Below are 21,613 nucleotides of genomic sequence, written 5' to 3' on the forward strand. Positions count from 1 at the left end.
CTGTGCAGTGGATTTGCACAGAGCAACTTGGATCCTCCTCTTTCCGGGGTCACTCTTCGGTGCTCCTGGCCCTTTCCTCCTGTTAAGTGGGAGCACCCAAGCCGAGTCACATTCAGACACAGAGCCGCAGCCCAGCCCATTTCTCTCCTCATTGGCTGACTGACTTTGACAACAGCGGGAGCCAATGGCACCGTGCTGCTGTCTCAGCCAATGACAGCAGGCAAGAAGAGGAGAGCCGATCAGCAGCAATCCAAACAGGGGACATCTACACTGATAATCAGGGCACTGATCATCAGTGTACTGATGATCAGTGCAGCCACCCAACAGTGCCCACCAGTGATGCCTGTCAGTCCCCATCAGTGCCGCATATCAATGCAGCCTCATTAGTGCCCATCAGTGCAGCCTTATCAGCGCAGATCAGTAAAGGAGAAAAATTACTAATTAAAAATTTTTTTTTACAGAAAATCTTTTTTTTTATTTTAGGGCTTTTTTTTTTATTTAGCAAAAAATAAAAAGCCCTGTGGAGATTACATACCATCAAAAGAAAGCCCTATCTGTCTCACAAAAATGCTAAAAATGTTGTCATTCAAAGTGTGACAGCGCTGAAATCTGAAAATTGGCCTGGGCAGGAAGGGGATGAAAGCCCAACTCCAGGATATGAAATTCCAGCATGTTAAATATAGATATGTAGCTGTGTCCATGCAGCCGCTGTGTCTGCGTCCACCTGCATAGGCTGCCTGCATGCAGCTCAGGGTGGGTGCAACAAGTGTGGCCTGCATGCAAAACGGGTGTCAACATCTGTTTTATTAAAGCCTTAGTTAGAAGCAAAAATAACTTTTATATGTACGCGTTACTGGAATACATTTTATCCCACTGTTTCTAGCCCCTGTCTACCTGATAATAAAACTCGGAAGGAATTTCTCAGTGATCCCCATTATGGCCTTTCTCATCATAAGTAGATAGAGGTTCTGCATGTTGCTTGTGTGAGTCACATAATTACATATCCAGACTCATCTTGGTAGTTGACAGTGTCACATGAGGACCGTTTATAAATAGTACAGAATAATCTGTGGATAGGAGGGCCAGGTTTTGCATTGCTATAAACAGGCAAATATTCCGCGACCTTCCCGATTTAAAGAAGAATTCTAAGTACGGATATTTTTTTTTCCAGGAAGTAAATGTTACATGAATCATTTGCCCTTACTCAAGATGGCCACGGCCAGGAGTTTGTTTTTCAAAGTGATTTCTCAACAAAATAAAGCATTAAGACATGGATGGATGGAGGCGTTTGCATTGAATATTAAAAATTAATTAACCACTTAAGGACCGCCTCCTGCACATATACGTCGGCAGAATGGCACGGCTGGGCACAAGCACGTACCTGTACATCCTCTTTAAGTGCCCAGCCCTGGGTCGCGGGTGTGCGCGACCCAGTCCGAAGCTCCGTGACCGTGGGACCCGCGGACCCGATCGCCACCGGTGTACCGCGATCGGTCACAGGAGCTGAAGAACGGGGAGAGGTGTGTGTAAACACACCTTCCCCGTTCTTCACAAGTGGCATTGTCACTGATCGTCTATTCCCCGATATAGGGAAAGGCGATCAGTGACGTCACATGTCCAGCCCCGCCCCCCTACAGTTAGAAACACATATGAGGTCACACTTAACCCCTACAGCGCCCCCTAGTGGTAAACTCCTAAACTGCAATTGTCATTTTCACAGTAAACAATGCATTTTTATAGCATTTTTTGCTGTGAAAATGACAACGGTCCCAAAAATGTGTCAAAATTGTCCGATGTGTCCGCCATAATGTCGCAGTCACGAAAAAAACTACTAATCGCCGCCATTAGTAGTAAAAAAAAAAAAATATTAATAAAAATGCCATAAAACTATCCCCTATTTTATAAATGGTATAAATTTTGCGCAAACCAATCGTTAAACGCTTATTGCGATTTTTTTTTTTCCAAAAATATGTAGACAAATACGTATCGGCCTAAACTGAGAAAAAAAAATGTTTTTTTATATCTTTTTTGGGGGTATTTATTATAGCAAAAAGTAAAAAATATAGGGCCAAATCCTCAAAAGGGATACGCAGGCGGAACTGCTGTGCCTATCTTTGGAACTGATCCTCAGAAGCAGTTTTCCAAAGATAGGCAGAAGATCTGACATCTGTAAGACACTTACACTGTCAGATCTTAGGATGCAGTACCGCATCCGCCGCTGGGGGCATTTCGCATTGAAATGCCGCTTTGCGTATGCAAATGAGGACTTACGGAGATCCACAAAGCTTTTCAGCTTTGTTTTTTCTGCGTAAGTTTACGTTTGCATACGTAAAATTAGGGCTGCTTTTACAAGGTGTAAACTGTTTACACCTTGTAAAAACAGACCTTTTTTTCGATCGCCGCGATTTTTTTAAAATTTTGAATTTTATTTTTCGGCGCGTAACTTTTTTTTTACCCGACGCAACTTTATTGTCCCGTCGCAATCCACAAAGCCCGGCGTAACGTAATTTCGCGCGATGCACGTTGGGAAAATGACGTCACGAGCATGCGCAGTACGGCCGGCGCGGGAGCGCGCCTCATTTAAATTGTCATCGCCCCCTGGATAACAGGACCGCCTTGCGCCGGGAGAATTTAGGTTACACTGCGTGAAATTTCTAGGTAAGTGCTTTGTGGATCGGGCACTTAGGTAGAAATTTCCCGCCAGTGTAACTTAAATGGGAAAAATTAAGTTAGGCTACGATTTTGAGGATTTGGCTCATAGATTTTTTTTCAAAATTGTCGCTCAATTTTTGTTTATAGCGCAAAAAATAAAAACCGCAGAGGTGATCAAATACCACCAAAAGAAAGCTCTATTTGTGGGAAAAAAAGGACGCCAATTTTGGGAGCCACATCACACTGCCACGCAATTGTCAGTTAAAGCGACGCAGTGCCGAATCGCAAAAACTGGCCAGGTCCTTTACCTGCATAAAGGTCCTGGTCTTAAGTGGTTAAAGTAGTTGTTAAGCCACTATAAGACCCCTTTCACACTGGGGCGGTTTGCAGGCGCTATTGCGCTAAAAATAGCGCCTGCAAACCGTCCTGAAACAGCGGCTGCTGTTTCTCGCGGTGCACTAGCAGGACCACTTCAAAAGTCCTGCTAGACGCATTTTTGGAGCGGTGTGTATACCGCTCCTCCACTGCTCCTTCCCATTGAAAGCAATGGGAAACCGCGGCTATACTGGCGGCTATGTGTCTCTGCAGAGGTGCATTGCGGGCGGTATTAACCGTTTTTCGGCTGCTAGCAGGGGGTAAAACGCACAGCTAGCGGCCGAATACCGCAGCAATTCCGACGGTAAAGCGCCGCTAAAAATAGCGGCGCTTTACCGCCACCGCACCTCCTGCCCCAGTGTGAAAGGGGCCTAATCTATTCATGCCATTGCCTCTGTTATATAGCAATATGTGTCCCAGTGTCTGATCTATATATAAAAAAATGCAGATTATACCTTATATCAGAGTGTCTCGTGGCGCTCATGTGACTCGGCTCTCTTCTCTCCCTGGCTGACAGCTATAGCCGAGAACTCCCTCTGAGGAGGGGAGGAGAGAGAGCTAAGACATTCACATGAGTGCCGGGAGACGCTCTCATATAAGGTGTAATCTGCCTTTTTTTTTTATATAGATCAGACACTGGGACACATATTGTTGTATAACGGAGGGTATGGCATGAATGGATTATAGTTTTTAATGCAGCGTGGGGGGGGGGGGGTGCAGTGTCTCGAACTGACAGGCAGGGAGGGGGAAGAGAAGGACAAAGCAGGGCTGCAGATGACAAAGACATGTAAACTGACCACAATGTCAGGGCTCAGCAGCCATGATTACCGTGGTCAGTTTAGGCCCCTTTCACACTAGGCGGATCCGTCTCAGTGGAGTCCGCCAGCTCAGCAGGAGATCTCTGCTCACTGAGCGGGGAACAGCTTGTGCTGCGCCGCTGTCTCCTATTGAGAGATCTGATGAAAATGGACAGCATGTCCATTTTTATCAGATCTCCCCCGATATGCCATGGACGGATGGCGACGTATCGCCATCCGTCTGATTTTAGCGGATCGAATCGGATGTCAGTCTACATGTCTCCGCTGAAATCCGACGCTCCATAGAAATGTATGGAGCGGCCGTTCAGGTCCGCCAACAAATATGACAGGCAGACCTGAATGTCCGACCGTGTGAAAGGGGCCTTACAGAGGGGAGGGCAGAACCAGGCAGGATCATTAGAAGTTACAGGAGTCCAAATGACACAGCACAAGCACTGCGCTGTGCAACATTCTTTAAGGGATTAGGATCTATTTTGTTTTTTTCTTTAGGGTAACAAACACTTTAAATAGTGTTTTTGGTTTATGGCGCTCAGATGCAGTGAAGATCCACTGTGTTACCCTATCGGGTTGTCTCTTTGGCCCTTCCTTTTAGGTGTTAAAGCGGAGCTCCACCCTTAAGTGGAACTCCCGCTGATCGGAACCCTCCCCCCTCCGGTGTCACATTTGACACCTTTCAGGGGGGAGGGGGGTGCAGATACCTGTCTAAAGACAGGTATTTGCACCCACTTCCGGCCACACAGTCTCGGGCAGACTGCGGGCATGACGTCACCTCCCGTCCCCCCCCCCCCCCCCGTTGTGTTCTGGGAACATTAGGCTCCCAGTACACAGCGGCAGCCAATCGGTAGACGTAGCGCGACTTGCGCATGCGCCGTAGGGAACCGGCAGTGAAACCGGAGAGCTTCACTTCCTGGTTCCCTCACCGAGGATGGCGGGGGGGGGGCAGCAGAGTGACGAGCGATTGCTCGTCCTCTGCTGCGGACGGCGCTGGACTCCAGGACAGGTAAGTGTCCTAATATTAAAAGTCAGCAGCTGCAGTATTTGTAGCTGCTGGCTTTTAATATTTTTTTTTCACCGGACATCCGCTTAAATGTGGTGAATGGAGGTAGTTGTCATTGAAAGAAAAGATCCTCCAAGTTAAGTTAGCCAAGTGTTTGGCTATATGGCAGAGTGTGGCTTGGCCCGTCAGCATCACACCCCAGTGTTTTCATGCATTTGGGAGGCTCAGGTGCAGTGTTCAGCCCCACTGCCAGTAGACTGTCAAAATCTGTGACAGACTGAAATACGTGGTGGCTGGACGCTGTACCAAGTGCCACTTTGCACCATGTCCAGTTATGAGTACCCATCTCTGTGGGTGAGGGGGCATGTCCCCCAAGCTCACACCATGTGCGATTGGGCATATGCACCCACACAGATGCCAAATTGGGTGCAGCCACTGCTTCCTAACTGACATTAATGGGACTTGACTGCACATGGATGCATGGAACACATGTGTGCATCTCCATGCAAGTAAACACGGGCATACACATTGAGCATAAACATTAGTATGCCCCGTGTATACAAGGCCCAGATGTTGGCTTTGGGATATACTGTAATTTATAGTCTATAAAAAAGTCATATATTATATTTTTCAGTTTCCACAGCATGAACACTACTGGGATTTTATAAGATTGTTTTCTAATGATTGGTAATTTGTGCATCAATGATAAACGGAGGGAAAGGGACTCCAATAGAAAATAAGATACTTTCTAGCAGTTTCTGACGGCTGCTAACTATAATATGTCCTTTTCCGCAATGCCAGTCCTGGCTTCTATTAGAATCTTGCATGTGGTATTGCTGCTTTCATCTATTCATGTTCACGGTCACATTTGCTATGCAGGGCAATTTTTTTTTTTATATATGAACACCACGCCACTTCCAAGCACATGACTGGAATTCTTGTGCCGTCTAACACATCTGACCCCTGAGGCCTGAATTGTGTGACTGCTTTGGCTCTGGTCCTGGAGCCACCATTGACCACAACAGGGGACAGGCGGAGACTGAAGAAATCTCTCACTTCGCTCTCTGCCTTCTCTGTAATTCCATCAACCAGTAGAGTCATTACCGCTGTAAACCATACCATAGTTGCATTTCCAGCTGGTTTACTTGGGATTGTGTACAGATACAGAGATTAAAGTGATTCTAAACCCTGGTTTAAGTAAAAGGAAAAAAATCTATTCATGTATGTATTCTTTAAAGTTCTGCAACCCCCCTCCAAAAATTAAGTCAGCAGCTACACATACTGGGGTAGATTCAGGTACAATTGCGCTTTTTTTGCGGAGGCGCAGGGCAAGGTTTTTGCCCTGCGCCCCCGCAAATTTACTGTGCTGCCCTTGATTCACGGATGCAGTAGCTCCGTAAATTGCGTGGGCGCGCCGGCAAAATGCCCGGCGCAAGCGCACGCAATTTAAATGATCCCGTAGGGGGGCGGGAATCATTTAAATTTGGTGCGTTCCCGCGCCGATCGTAGAAGGCATGCTCCGTCGGGAAACTTTCCCGACGTGCATTGCGGCAAATGACGTCGCAAGGACGTCATTTGCTTCAAAGTGAACGTGAATGGCGTCCAGCGCCATTCACGAATCACTTTTGCAAACAACGTAAATTTCAAATTTCGCGACGCGGGAACGACGGGTATACGTAACATTGGCTGCCCCTGCTAATAGCAGGGGCAGCCTTTACGCGAAAATCGCCGTACGGAAACGGCGTAAACTGCGTACGCAGGGCTCGCGCAACGTTGTGAATCGGCGTTAGTATGCAATTTGCATACTATACGCCCGGCACAACGGAAACGCCACCTAGCGGCCATCGCAAGAATGCAGCCTAAGATATGCGGGCATAAGAGCCTTATGCCACGCATATCTTAGGCTGCAGTCGGCGTAACGAGGTTCCAGAATCAGGAGCACTCGTTACGCCGGGGCAAGTAAGCTATTGCGCTGTGTAACTATGGTTACACAGGCGCAATTGCTTCTTGAATCCACCCCACTGTAGCTGCTGACTTTTAGGCCTCATGCACACTGGACGTTAAAATAACGTTTAAAAAAAACGGCAGTAGCTTTTTCAAAGTTTTTGCAATAGCATTTTTTTTTGCGTTTATTGGTGTTTTTTAGCATTTTACCACGTTAGCGTTTTTTTAGCTTTTTTTTCAAATGGATCAAAAATGTCTAAGGCCTCGTACACACGACGGGACATGTCCGCTGGCGGATTTTGGTCTGATGGCTGTACACACCATCAGACCAAATTTCCCGCGGACAGCGAACGCGGTGACGTGGCCGTAGCGACGGAGCGTAGCGACGGAGTCTGCCTGTGTGGAAGAGGGGTTAGAGGGTGACTACATTCATACTCCATGGTCCCATTACCTGTAGGAATGTAGCCACCCTTTTTTGATCACTCCTGAGATGGACTATGGGATTTGTATTGGATGGATAGGGACTATTTTTAAGAATATCGTTTAGGGTCGGTTCACACTACTGTGACGCGATTTTTCAGTGCAATTATGTGGTGTAGCTTTGGATTTGGTTAACATATTCTAAAGAGCCAAATCACACCAAAGTATAATTTTCCAGCCTTTTTCAAAATCCCAACGCACAAAATCGAATTGATGTGAACGGGCACCATTGAAAATAATGATTTTCCTTGTCATGCAATTCTGTGCGACTCAAATCGCATCAGAAATCGCACTCGTGTGAACCGTCACTTGGTGTCACTTTAATCTGAACTCATATACAGAAAAAAGATAACATCTACTCATAATTTTCTAATGTAGGCCTGCTGATTGGTCGGTGGTATATGTACCAGCCATTACAGTAAATTCATTATGACTGGACCTTTGATGTGTACTTATTTTCCTCTTGATGATATTTCTCCAGCTTGTGAAACAATTTGGCTGCTCTCATAAATGCTTTGGTCTGTGAATCACTGCTGACAACAGGAGACAGGTGGAGACTGAACAATTTAGCTTGTGATAGTTTGGCTGCTCTCATAAATGTTTTGCTTTGGTTGGCCTTCTGTACAAGTGAAGTGCACCAGTATAAAGCTCCCGGTTTATACATATTCATTTTTTTTCAGGATAAAAAACATATTAGGCCCAGGTTACCTAATATTTGTTCTTTACATTCCCTCTCTGGCAGGATCAACGTTTTTTGCGTCCAGTAATCTAGACATTTACAAAATCATTTCTGTATACTTTTACTGTTGCTATGATTGTTGTTTTCAGTGTCCCGGATCCGTTTTTGCATTTTTTTTAAGCATTCTGGTGCTTTTTTTATGTGTTTTTTAATGCATTTTAGTGCATTTTTTCCCCTTCCCATTTTTTTCGTTCCAACATTTCCTGTGTTTTTCATTTTTTTGTAATTATTGTAATTCTTCCTGGTGTGTTTTTGATGTGTTTTGCTGCTTTCTAGTGCATTTCAATGCAAAAAAAAAGGCAGCATCTTCTACTTTTGTTGACTACTGGAACGCACTGCACTGGTGTGAACTTTGCCACTGAAATCCATATAACTTACTGTCCATACATTTTTGATGCAGAAAAAAACCCCACACTGGACTGCATGTGGTATGGACCAGCCTTTAACCACTTGCCTACTGGGCACTTTTCGCACTTTGAATGACAGTTGCTTGGTCATGCAACACTGTAGCCATATAAAAAATGTTATCTTTTTTTTCACACAAATAGAACTTTCTTTTGGTGGTATTTAATCACCACTGGGTTTTTTATTTTTTGCTAAACAAACAAAAAAAGAGCACAAATTTTGATATATATATTAAATAATATTTTCATAGTTTGTTATGACGTTTTGCAAACAGGTAATTTTTCTCCTTCACTGGTGTGCACCGATGGGCACTGGTGGGCACTGATGAGGAGGTACAGATAGGCACTGATTGGCAGCAGCAATGAGCACTGATTGGCAGCACTAGTGGGCACTGTTGGGACTGCACTGATAATCAGGACACTGATAATCAGTACCGATGTCCCTTTAACACAAGCCAGTTATCAGCTCTCTTGTCCGATAACTGGCTTGTTTTTACATCTGTGATCAGCTGTCATTGCCACAATCTGTGATCTGCTGAGTCTAAAGGACTCAGTGATGTATGTACTATAAGGGTAGTTAAACATTCCATGGTATTGAAGTGGTGTCTAAAGAGTTGAACCTTGATAAACCACACTCATGGAAATTTTGGAAATGTCTGTTTGTGGTTTCCCACCTCATTGTGCCAACGATTAAGGCAGTAATAGGCCCCTTTCACACTGCCGGACCGTTCAGGTCCGCCTGTCAGTTTATTTGGCGGACCTGAACCGGCACTCCATGCTTGTCTATAGAACATTGGATGTCAGCGGTGACCATGTCCGCTGACATCTGATCTGCTAAAATCAGACGGATTGGCGATACGTCGCCACCCGTCCTGGCGGATCGGATCGGGTGAGATCTGATGAAAACAGACATGCTGTTCGTTTTCATCCTATCTCTACATAGACAAGCAGTGGTGCTCGACAAGCCCCTCCCTGCTCATTGAGAAGAGAGGGCATGTCATCCGCCGGTGTCTTGTCGAGCTAGTTCCCCAATCGATATGGTTCCCTGCTTGACAGACGAAGCCCACGGAAATATCCAAACCTGATCAGCTGTACACGGTGCATGCTCGGCATCCAGGCTCATTCCTTAACATCCCGTTGACTTGGAGGATGTTAAAAAAAGAGCCAGGAGGCCGAGCGAGGGCAGCGAGCTGTCCGAGCGAAGCGAGGCCGACTGGCCACTTACAGCGAATTCCACGTCGCCCTGGACCTGTTGCTACAGCTGATCAGGTTCGGTGATTTCCATCAGCTTGGATTGCGCCTGCGTAGTCAAGGGGGGAACCATACCGATAAAAGGAACTATATCGGCAGATCAGCAGCTCAGCAGAGATCAACAGAGAGATCTCCCGCTGAGCTGGTGGGCGCCACTGACGGATCCGTCCCTGTGTGGAAGGGGCCTTAGTCTCGGTTCCCACTAAGGCGACTCAAAGTCACCCGACTCTGAAGCCGTCCCATACAGCGCGACTTACAAATGACTTCTATAATAGTTTGCTGAATGGAGTGTGACTTGTCAAGCGGCTAAGTCACCTGACAGGTTTCCTCAGTGTAAACTGAGCCTAAAACCCAAATGCAAACATTTATTATGTTGCAGCTTACTAATTAATAAAGGTGATGGCTGAATTGTATATGATATTTCCTTTTTTTTTACTTTTTTTCTATTTTCATCTGGTCAGAAAGTCTGTTTTTGTGTTAGTTTACAGAGTTGAGACAGACCATTTACTACTGATGCGGGTGCTTAGAATGATCAGCTTTTATTTATTTGTATAAAACCTTAATTCCAAAAGGAAAAAAGTTTTTTCTGTAACTAATTATAAAGTGTTAGCTGGAGTTTGGCTATAATTTGTTAGTGCATCTAAATCTGCTAGGGTTGTCCCGATACCACTTTTTTGAGACCGAGTACAAGTACCGATACTTTTTTTCAAGTACTCGCCAATACCGATACTTTTTTTTTAATGTCATGTGACAGTGGCGGTATTTTTTTACAATTTTTTTTTTTTTTTTACTATTTATTTATTTTTTGCTATTTTTTTGTTTTTTTTGGGGGGGGGGGGGGAGTGAATTATCAGTGTGTTTGTTTTTTGTTTGTTTTTTATTTACATTTCATTTTTATAAATTTTTTTAAATATTTATTGCAATTTTATTTTATTTTTTATCAGCCCTGTTGGGGGTCTTTGGTGAGATATCAGGGGTCTTAAAAGATCTCTGAAATCTCCCCTTTAAGACGGAGAAAGGGACTAAGGACACAGATTCCCCAGTCCCTTTCTCTGCAGCCTCAGCTGAAATGAATGGAGGGAAGCTCCTCTCCATTCATAAACGGAAGCATCGTAAACACAGGTTATGTGAATGGACAGAGTCAGTGATCACTGACTCTGTCCATTCGGAAAAGGTAGGAGCCGGATTTAGCGGCTCCTACCTCCGCTACAAATTGAGGGGGGAGAGCGGCACGGACAGGGGGGAGAGAAAAGCGGCACGGACGGGGGGGGAGAGAAGCGCGACACGGACGGGGGGAGAGGAGAGCGATGCGGACCGGGGGGGGGGGGGGGGAGAGAAGAGCGGCACGGACGGGGGGGGAGGAGAGAAGAGCGGCACTGACAGGGGGAGAGAAGAGCCAGACAGATCACGGGGGGAGGAAAGACTGCATGGAGCACGGGAGGGGAGGAAAGACTGCATGGAGCACGGGAGGGGAGGAAAGACTGCACGGAGCAAGGGGGGAGGAAAGACTGCACGCAGCATGGGGGAGAAGACTTGCAACTCCCCTGCCTGCCCAGGTATCGGCTGAGGCAGCGGAGCATTTCCCCCGAGTACAAGTACTCGGGGAAATGCTCGGTATCAGTACCGATACTAGTATCGGTATCGGGACATCCCTAAAATCTGCCAATACATTTAATACTCCTCTTCCCCCAGACTAACAATGCTGTTGTCTGCTGCTCCCCCTGTCCTAATTTATCCAGAGTAGGGGCACTCTAATACAGGAGGTGTGTGACTGTCCAGATCACCAGATGAAAGCAGAGGCAAAAAATGCCTAAAAAAAGAAAAGTAATGCAGCCACCACATCTAAGGATAGGTAAAAAACATATGCTCAGGGGTAGTTTGCCCCCCTTCATTGATACATGTGCAAATGTTTTTTATATTGCAATTTCCTTGGATGTCTCTGCACAGAGTTCAATAGTGCATTGAAGACCATTAGACACCAATCTTCATTGGTCTCTCTACTTAGTGTCCAAATGTATCTATTTACAGCCTGCGAGGGGGGGGGGGGCCTCTCTGGGGGGCAGTAAAGTTGTGTGTGGCTGCAGTTTGCCATTTAATTGTTTTTTAAGGGGTCTTTGCCCCCAACAAAATTTTACGTGATGTTGTAATAAAATTATTTATTTTATTACTGCTATTATACATGTGTTTGGGAGTTTATTCTTAGTCCCATTTTTGCTTGTGCTTGGTTTTCTATGTACTTACCTTGGATGTGGTGTTGAACAATACAACTGATCCGATTATTGATTTAAGCTGCAATATACAGTATTACATTTTTGGTTTAATACTGCTTCAAGTTTTAATTCTTACCTGCATTTGGGTCCAACTACAATTCCTGGTAGGCGATTCATTGGGGTGTCCTGTGAACAGCTATAAGCGGGAAGACTCATACAAAGCAATGAGAGTCTGGCAGCACCCGCAGCTATTCGTGGCTATTGACATGCAGTTGGACATGTGAACAGCCTGTGATTGGCTGACCCTGGATATAGAATTTGTGTCCAGGTCACAATCATCCACATGTAATTGCTGCAAGCGATTACATGTAAATAGCTATGGGCGCTACCAGTCTCTCATTGCTTTGTACTTACCGCCCACAGCTGTTCACATGTAACCCCCTAAGTTTCCCAAAGGAAATCGTAGTCAGTCTCAAATTCAGGAGTAAACAAGGCCTAAGCCTGCTCCTTGACATGGAGCACAGACTGTTTATGTACCTAGTCTGTTGTTACTGTGCATGCAGCATGTGGATGATCACGGACAGTACACTGTTGAGCAATCATGTGAGACTCAAATGAAAGCGGAATTAATGTTCAAAGGGGCCACTTTATATCTCTAGGGCCCCACCTACTTAATTTCATCAAAAATATTATAGCACTTTATCAATTGACATCAAAGCACCAATTGCAACTTACAACATGTTGTACCAGAGAAGTGGCTATAAATCATTTCTAGAAAGATAGAGCAGCAAAATTACATAGAGAAGTGTAGCCTTTGTCAAATGAGGAGCAGCTGGGTCTTCTTTCAGTTAAAATTCCTGAACTTCTGAGGGTTGCAAAAAAATAATAAATAGAAAGAGGGGGCTGCTTGTGATCTAAAAAACACCAGTTTTACATGTCTAGCGTAGAACCACCTAAGCTCCTTCAGAGCAGTGGTCTCCAAACTGCGGAGTGCGGCCCTTTGCGTGTCTTTATCCGGTACTTGGGACACGATGAGACACTGTCCCTCCCACTGACTGTAAGGCCTCATGCACACTGGACGTTTTTTGTCATTTTTACAGCAGCTGTTTTTGGCTGCTTTCTTTGCAGTCATTAAACTCTCCGTCATGTTATCCTATGTGTCCATGCACACAGGCTGTTATCAGCAGTTTTGGGGAGTGGCATTTTTGAGCAGTAAAAAAAACCCCAAAACAAGTGGGTTCTAAGAGACGATTTTCAGCTGTAAAAACTTTCTAATGCTGACGAACGCTGATAAACATCGATAAATGCTCAAAAACATTACTCACCAGCGGTTTTTAACATTTTTGATCCATTAGAAAAATATATATATTCTTTTCTTCCTAAAAAAAAAACGCTGAAAAACGCTATTGCAAAAACGTTGAAAAAAGTTTAAAAACTGGCCTTTATTAATAGCATTATTTTAACGTCCAGTGTGCTTAAAGCTCTAAGGATAAGGCTATTCTTTCCACAAACACCAACAGTGAGGCAATTTTCCTTGCACTGACGCCAACAATGGGGCGTATTTCTGCCCACTGATATAAATAATGGAACACTATTTCTCCCACTGTCAACAAACATGGGGCAGTATTTCTCCCACCGATACCAAAGATGGGCCATTATTCCTCCCACTGACACCAACTAGTGGGCACTGTTCCTCTCATTCATACCAAAGATGGACCACTCTTCCTTCCACTGACACAAACCAGTGGGCACTGTTCCTCCCTTACATACCAATGATGGGACACTATTCCTCCTACTACTGGCCACAGGCACCATGTATTTTTATTTTATTTTTTACTCCCACTTACCAAGCCTGAAGCATTTTCTATGCCCACTGGCCACAGTCCAGTCCCCCTGAAGTCTGAATAACAATAAACTGGCCCTTTGCTTAGAAAGTGTGATGAACCCTGCTTTAGAAGTTTAACTGACTGACATTTGACCTCCTTCTGAACAGTAGTGTACCTCATTCACCCTGTATTTGCATTCCTATTGACTTTTATGGAGGGAAAAGTAGCAAAAGCCTGTGCACTAGGCCCTAACACATTTACATCTCCACTCGGCCAGCATCTAAAATGGGGGACTCTTTGTTTCATATTTTAGTGCTCATGAGGGCAAAAACAGCAATAAACATGAATCACCACATACAAGAACAGGAAAACATTTGCTAACTTCGGCTAAGATTGCAGTGGAATGAATTGTTGGTTACAGCCACCTCTATGGTCAGTCACATGTTTGCTTATTCTTTTTAGGTCATTCAATTTTAATGCAAAAGATTATTATTATTATTATTATTATTATTATTATTATAATACAAGATTTATGCAGTGCCAACAGTGTGTGCAGCACTTTAAAAAATAAAGGGAGCTGATACAATTATAATACAGTTCAAGACAAGTTTGGAGCCCCGTGTGAAGAAATGTTTGCTTCCTGTGTTATTTCTGTTGTAAAACCACTTTGAATTACGTTTTTTTTTTTTTATTTTTTTTTTACTAAAGGCATTTCTGAAAAACCTACAATAAAAAAAGTTGTATGTGGTCTCCTGCTTAGTGTGGTTAGTTTGAAATGGGAAAACAGAGGGAATGACATGATCACTAGGTTTTTCACACATAGAGACCAATATAAAGAGAACAGGATGATTTTGCAAACAAGTACATGGTACAGCATATCAGGAATATAAAATGTTGGGGTAACATATTCCTTAGGCCCCTTTTAGTAGGGGTGGACTCCGTCTTGATCAGCAGGGGATCTGTCTGTTGAGCAGAGTGGGTAGGATGACAGGTCCACGTCTGGTCAGTTTCTGGACCAGACCTCACTCTGCTCTATGGGCGGCCGGCTTTAAATGGATTTCACTGTCTATTTATACCCAGCTGCCCTCCATTCTGCCTAGACGGAGGGAGACGGATCCCCTTGTGTTTGCAGAAGCACCCCAATCTGTCCATTTATGTTCATGTATGGGGGGGCTCAAATAACCTTTTTAGAGGGGGGTTAAGTGCTTCGGTGTAACTTTCATTTTTTTTTTTTATGTGATGATTTTTTTTATTGACAGGTTCTCTTTAATGAGACATCAGGGGTCTAAAAGACATGCTCCATTAGCTTTACCCTGGCCATATGACCGGAAGTAAAGCTTTACATGTCGCTTCCGCTTCATTAGCAGGAAGGGGAGACCTCTCCCATTTTTTATTGGGCCTGATCAGATCTGGAGGTAGGTGGGTGTAAACAGACACAAGTCCGCTAACTTTTGCCTGTCCACAGGAACTTTCTGATCAGGTCTGCCTGAAAAACTTACAGATGGACCCGTTCGGAACGCCCAATGTGGCAGCACAGACATCCTTGAATACAGAGCTTAAAGTGATATTAATGGTTAATTTTTTTTTTTTTTAATAACAAACATGTCATACTTACCGCCACTGTGGCCGCGATCGTCCTCTTCTGGGGTCCCACGGCAGCTCTCACGGGTCCTCCCCGCAATAGATAAAACCCTCTGGGAAGCTCTCTCCTATGGGTGTCACCTTGCGGGCATCCATAGCACCCTCAGCGGCCACGTCATTGGATTTGATTGACAGCAGCGGGAGCCAATGGCTGCGCTGCTATCAACCTATCCAATGAAGTGCCGAAAAGCCGCGGAGAGAGCGATGCAGGATTGCGCCCATGGAAATTCGGGACACAGATAAGTAAAACGGGGGTCTGGGGGCACAGGATGCATTAAGGTGAAAAAACATGAGGGTTTACAACCTCTGTTGTAAACTGGATGTTTTTTTTAGGTAAAGGCATAATGTGCTAGTATGCATTGCACATTATGTTAAACTTACCTTAAAGTGGTTGTAAACCAATAAAACAAAAAAAACAAGCCCCTGTAAGACAAAGGCATAATGAGCTAGTATGCATCGCATAATAGCTCATTATGAAATACTTACCTTAGATCAAAGCTGTTGCAGCGGTTCCCGCACACCTCTGTGACTGGCGACATGTCTCCCGGATTTATTTCCGGGTTCACAGGCTTCCGGCGCTGTGATTGGCCGGAGCCGTGATGACATCACTCACGGCACTCCCAGTCACAGCAGCGGCCCTGAAGAAACTGCAGAAGCAGGCCGTTTCTTCAGTGGGCATGCGCCGATGACGTTGGCACAAGCGTATATGTTAAATATCTCCCAAACCGTGCAGGTTCATGAGATATTTACAGTACCTACAGGTAAGCGTTATTATAGGCTTGCCTGTAGGTACAAGTGGTGTAACCACTTTAAAACAAGGCCCTCCCGTGCCGAGATGTCAGATCTGAAGGCTGCTTCCATCTTCATCCGTTTTGCTTCCGGGTTCGCGGAATCTGGCTCTGTGACTGGCTGGAGCCGCGATGACATCACTCCCGAGCATTGGGCAGGTGAGCCCCCTGTCATGGCACGAGGCTCTGAAGTAATGGCACGCGTGGCCGTTCCCTCAGAGTGCATACACCAGTGATTTTACCGGCCGCATGTACAGGAAATATCTCCTAAACGGCCACGCGTTTAGGAGATGTTTACATTATCTATAAGTAAGCCTATTATAGTCTTACCTATAGGTAAAAGTCATGCATGGAAGTTTACTTCCTCTTTAATTTGGTACTTTAAACTTTGGTACAGCCAAAACATGCATTCCGTATAGGAAATCCAGTCAGTGGGAAGGAGGTGGGCCTATAGCGAAGCGTTTACCCCGAGCCGGGAACTGGTGCACAGCAGGTTCAGCTGATAAGGTCAGATCTTCGAATTACTTTTCCTGCTGTTGCATGTGACTGGCTTAAAAATCACTAACCTTTACAAATTGATTTAGACCTTAATGTTCTGGAATCCCAGAGAATATCAGATTGAACAGACTTCGTAATAAAGTTTTTTTTTTTTTTTACACTTAGTTCGGAGTCCTGTGACTTGAATTTTAATAGCCTCATTTCCTGCATGTGGTAAGAAAGTTTCTTTAGGGGAGCTTTTAGTGATTTAACCCGCATATCACTTTTCAATGTCAGATAAGATTAAAAAAAATATGAACAGTCTATAGAGGCTCATAAAGGACAGAGCTGGCTCCCCTGACATACATTTTGTAGTGGTGATGGATATGTTGCAGATAGTGGGGGAGAACGGGGGATATATTTGCCTAGGATTCGAAATAACTTTATGTTCATGTCTTTTAACTGTCCGTGTTTGGCTGTGACTGGTAATGTTATTGAGACCAAATATGGGGGGCCAGATTCAGAAAGACTTACGACGGGCGTATCAGTAGATACGCCATCGTAAGTCCGAATCCGCGCGGTCGCAACTTTAAGCGTATGCTCAAACTGAGATACGCTTAAATGTTGCTAAGATACGACCGGCGCAAGTCTCCTGCGCCGTCGTATCTTAACTGCATATTTACGCTGGCCGCTAGGGGCGTGTACGCTGATTTACGCCTAGAATATGTAAATCAGCTAGATATGCCTATTCACAAACGTACGCCCGGCCGTCGCAGTAAAGATACGCCGTTTACGTAAGGGCTTTTCAGGCGTAAAGATAAACCACCAAAAAGATGGCGCAGCCAATGTTAAGTATGGACGTCGGAACCGCGTCAAATTTTTCAAAGTGGTTCTAAAGCAGGGATTGACAAATTTGCTTGGAATCTAGGAGCCAGCTAAAAAAGTTAGGAGCCAGAAAACGCATATGTAAACGGTGTTCAAACCACACATGTGAGGTATCGCCGCGATTGGTAGAGCGAGAGCAATAATTCTAGCCCAAGACCTCCTCTGTAACTCAAAACATGCAACCTGTAGATTTTTTTAAACGTCGCCTATGAAGATTTTAAAGGGTAAAAGTTTGTCGGCATTCCACGAGCAGACGCAATTTTGAAGCGTGACATGTTGGGTATGAATTTACTCGGCGTAACATTATCTTTCATAATATAAAAAAAAATGGGGATAACTTTACTGTTGTCTTATTTTTTTATTAAAAAAAAGTGTAATTTTTCCCAAAAAAGTGTGCTTGTAAGACCGCTGTGCAAATACGGCATAACAGAAAGTATTGCAACGATCGCCATTTTATTCTCTAGGGTGTTAGGATAAAAAATATATATAATGTTTGGGGGTTCTAATTGGAGGGAAGAAGATGGCAGTGAAAATAGTGAAAAATGACATTAGAATTGCTGTTTAACTTGTAATGCTTAACTTGTAATACCAACGGCCACCACCAGATGGCGCAAGCTCACATCTGGTGGTAATAACTTCTCATACCAACGGCTCACCACCAGATGGCGCCAGCTCACAAAAAAATCTATATATATATTTATTTATTTTTTGCCCACCTTCAAAGCCAAGTCGCAAGGACACTATTTCTAGTCGCCATGGCGACCTGGATTTGTCGAGCCCTGCTCTATATGATGCATAGCATGTGTATACCTCCATAGAGCTGTCTTTGCCGCTTAGGGGGATGGTAAAAATGCCTCCCAACTGCAAGTGTAAACTAGAGGACATTAAAGTATTTACATATTCTTAAGTAGTAAAGGAGCTCTAAAACAAGGCAACACTGACTCCTGTAGCTGCAAGTCATATGGAGTAGGGATTCACCCGGACAGTCCGGGTTTTGAATCATGTGTCAGAATGCAATATTCAGACAGGAATGTGGCTCAAATCAGGGCCTGACGGAGGGCGAGGAAGGACTATGCATGCTGCATTACTATTTTCTTTGGAGTGCTCAAAGGTGTCCAAGTTCTGTTACAATCCTGTAGGGTTTGACTGGAAGAAAAAGTGGCAACCCTAATATGGAGCAATTCTTCAAATTTCACAGCAGAAGAATTGAATTCAAGTCTTTCTCAGCAGCTCAGTGTACCCTGCTCCCCCTCTCAGTGGTGACTCAGCGGCCTTCCCAGTGTCCTGATGTCAAATGTAAACATACAGCATGTGCTCTGGAAGGGAGGAGGAGGTGTACTGAACTGCTGAGAGAATAACTTCAGTGCGCAGAGAGAGATGAACTACAGGGGAGTTGAGGGCATTGGTTTCTCTTTATGGGAAATATAGTTCTTCCAATGTAACCAATTTAATTTCACTTTGTTTCATACTTGAATGTGAACAGCTGTAGACGATGCAGATGTCATCATTCATGTGTATACAGCAGAACCCTTTGCACTAAATAATGTTGACCATCTGTTAAGCAGATGAGATATATTAAATGGTTTAGGCTGCGGAGATACAGCTTCTCCATTGGGGCCTATGAGGAGAAGTAATATGCCACATCCTGCCCATTCAAGAAGATGACTGAAGAACCACTGGAGTCAGTGTAGGTTGGAGGAGGTCTCTGGTTCATCAGAGGTCTCTAGTATTAGGTATCGGAGAAATGAGGAGAGCAAGGACAGAGGACTGGGAAAAACAAATGAAAAGGAAAGTTATCATTTAAGGCCAATATGTAATAGACGTGCACTGCCGAAAAATGTGTTGTTTTTTTTTCGTTTTCCGGGTCATTCGTTATGATCGAAATTTGTAATTTTGCAAATTCGAAAATAAGGAAGAAAATCCAAAAATTCTAAAGAATAACTAACTTATAATAATTAACCATTAAATTCTAAGTATTGGAATTTCCTTTCAAATGTTACTGTTAGTTAACGTAACGAATACAAATTTATCCGAAGTTACGAATTATTCGAAATAACAAATACTGCAGCTAAACGAAGGGAATGGAACAAATTAATAATAAATAGAATTAATAAAAAGTTATTATTGTTATTTATTATTGTTAATTCATTACTTTCCATTCGTTCAGATATAGCATTTGTTATTTCTTTTGATAAATTCTTATTCGTTAAGTTCACTAACAGCCAAATTTGAAAGGAAATTCCAATACCTATAATTTAATAGTTAGTTATTATTTCAGATTTAGAAATTTTCGGGTTTTCGGATTTTACGAATCTTTTGAATTTTTAGGAATTTACGAATATTCGTAAATATTAGTTAAACTGGTTTTCGTTATTTCAGATGTTTCCGTCGAAATTCGTTAAACAAATTTGGAAACAAAACAAATTGCATATGTCTAATATGTAATGTACTAGAAAATAATGATGAAGGAGAGTTTATAGGAAAGATGGACAACACTTGTGGTTCCAGACCAGAGCATATTAAAAATAGGTAAGTGCACTCATCTTTTGTATACTGGTTAGGTAGGTGCATTAAACATTTTTAAGAATAGTTAGACTTAGGCTTTTCTTACATTTTAAAAGTGGAACTAAAGGCACTAAACTACCTCCTCTCTAACGGGACTTGCCAGCTCCGTCTTTGGGACATCTCCATTGGCCGGTACTGGATAAAGGTAACTTCTGCGCATACACATGTGTCATCCTAGCATGAAGGGTTCTTGTAAGCTGAGCTGCCCATTTGCAGAAGCCTGCGAGAAGGTAGATAGGTGTATTTTATTGTAGAAGAGACATTGCATGTCTCTTCTGCAATAATAGCCTGTGCTCGCAGTCTTTTGTTCAATGCCTTCAGTTCCATTTCACAGAAACCACTGTTTTATCACATCCCAGAACATTGCTTTGACACTTATCGTTTTGCAGCCTTAGGCCTCGTACACACGACCAAGTTTCTCGGCAGAATTCAGCCAGAAACTCGGTCGGAGCTGTATTCTGCCGAGAAACCCGGCCGTGTCTACACTTTCGGCCGAGGAAACCGACGAGGAAATAGAGAACATGTTCTCTATTTCCTCATTGTTCAATGGGAAATTTCGGCTCGCCGAGATCCTTGGCTGCTTCACAAGGAACTCGACGAGCAAAACGATGTGTTTTGCCCGTTGAGTTTCTCGGACGTGTGTACGGGGCCTCAGAGTTGCTTCCTGTTCCTTTTTCAGAGGTGGGAGTGCAAACCCTGTGTAAGCTCTTAGTTGGATGGTATCGGAGCATGCACAGGATTAGTAAGCTCCTCCCCTTCTTCACTTGTTCAGGGTTGGCAGTTGGCCTTTAGGTCCATGAACTGAATACTCAGAATCACTGGGTATTCCCCAAGGGCTCAGATGTAGCACCTAAGTGACCGGGAAACACAGCAAAAGCAAGTATTAGCAAACAGAGTGTTGTTCTTTAAGCGCTTCCGGACCGCCGCATGTACATTTACGTCGGCAGAATGGCACAGACAGGCACATTGGCGTACCTGTACGTCCCTGCCTAGATGTGGGTCGGGGGACCGATCAGGACCCCCCCCCCCCCCCCCAGTACATGCGGCGGTTCCCGTGGCTTCAGGAGCGATCCGGGACGAGGGGGCGGCTGTTTGTTTTTGTCCGCCCCCTCCGGATCGCTCACAGCCAATGCGAGCACTCCCCTGTGTGTCACTTCCTCTGCCTGTGTAAACACAGGAAGGGGGAAGTGATGTATTCTCTCCTCTCGGTGGTATTTTCAACCGCCGCTGAGGAGACATCACATCACACAGTAAGTCTGCACAACACTACACTGACACACACTACACATAGGCACATTAACCCCCCCCCCCCCCCCCCCCCCCCCCCCGATCACCCCCCCACCCCCCTGTCACAGTGTCACTGAATGCAGTGATCATATATGTACTGATCACTGCATTTAGTGTCAGTGTGACAGGCAGTTAGTGTTAGGTTCAGGGTAGCCCCCGTACTCCCCCTAATAAAGTTTTAACCCCTTGATCACCGTCCTAGTTAACCCTTTCACTCCCTATTGCCAGTGTCACTAAGCGATCATTTTTCTGATCGCTGTATTAGTGTCACTGT

At 44.3% G+C, this 21,613-nt stretch overlaps 1 protein-coding gene across 2 annotated transcripts in view; it reads left to right on the top strand.

The window, feature by feature from the left end:
* Positions 1–21,613, top strand: part of ORAI2 (ORAI calcium release-activated calcium modulator 2) — a 63,611-nt gene that overhangs the window by 24,885 nt on the left and 17,113 nt on the right. Inside the window, exon 2 of one of the 2 annotated variants that reach the window (XM_040338418.1) lies at positions 19,867–20,016. The exons of the other annotated variant lie outside the window; for it this stretch is intronic. Within the exon in view, the coding sequence (XP_040194352.1) occupies positions 19,973–20,016 (44 nt within the window). The 5' untranslated portion in view covers positions 19,867–19,972. The remainder of the gene's footprint in view (positions 1–19,866; positions 20,017–21,613) is intronic. 2 annotated transcript variants of the gene reach the window in all.

The sequence above is a fragment of the Rana temporaria genome, chromosome 2 (genome assembly GCF_905171775.1).
Source record: "Rana temporaria chromosome 2, aRanTem1.1, whole genome shotgun sequence".
In the NCBI taxonomy this organism is placed as follows: domain Eukaryota; kingdom Metazoa; phylum Chordata; class Amphibia; order Anura; family Ranidae; genus Rana; species Rana temporaria.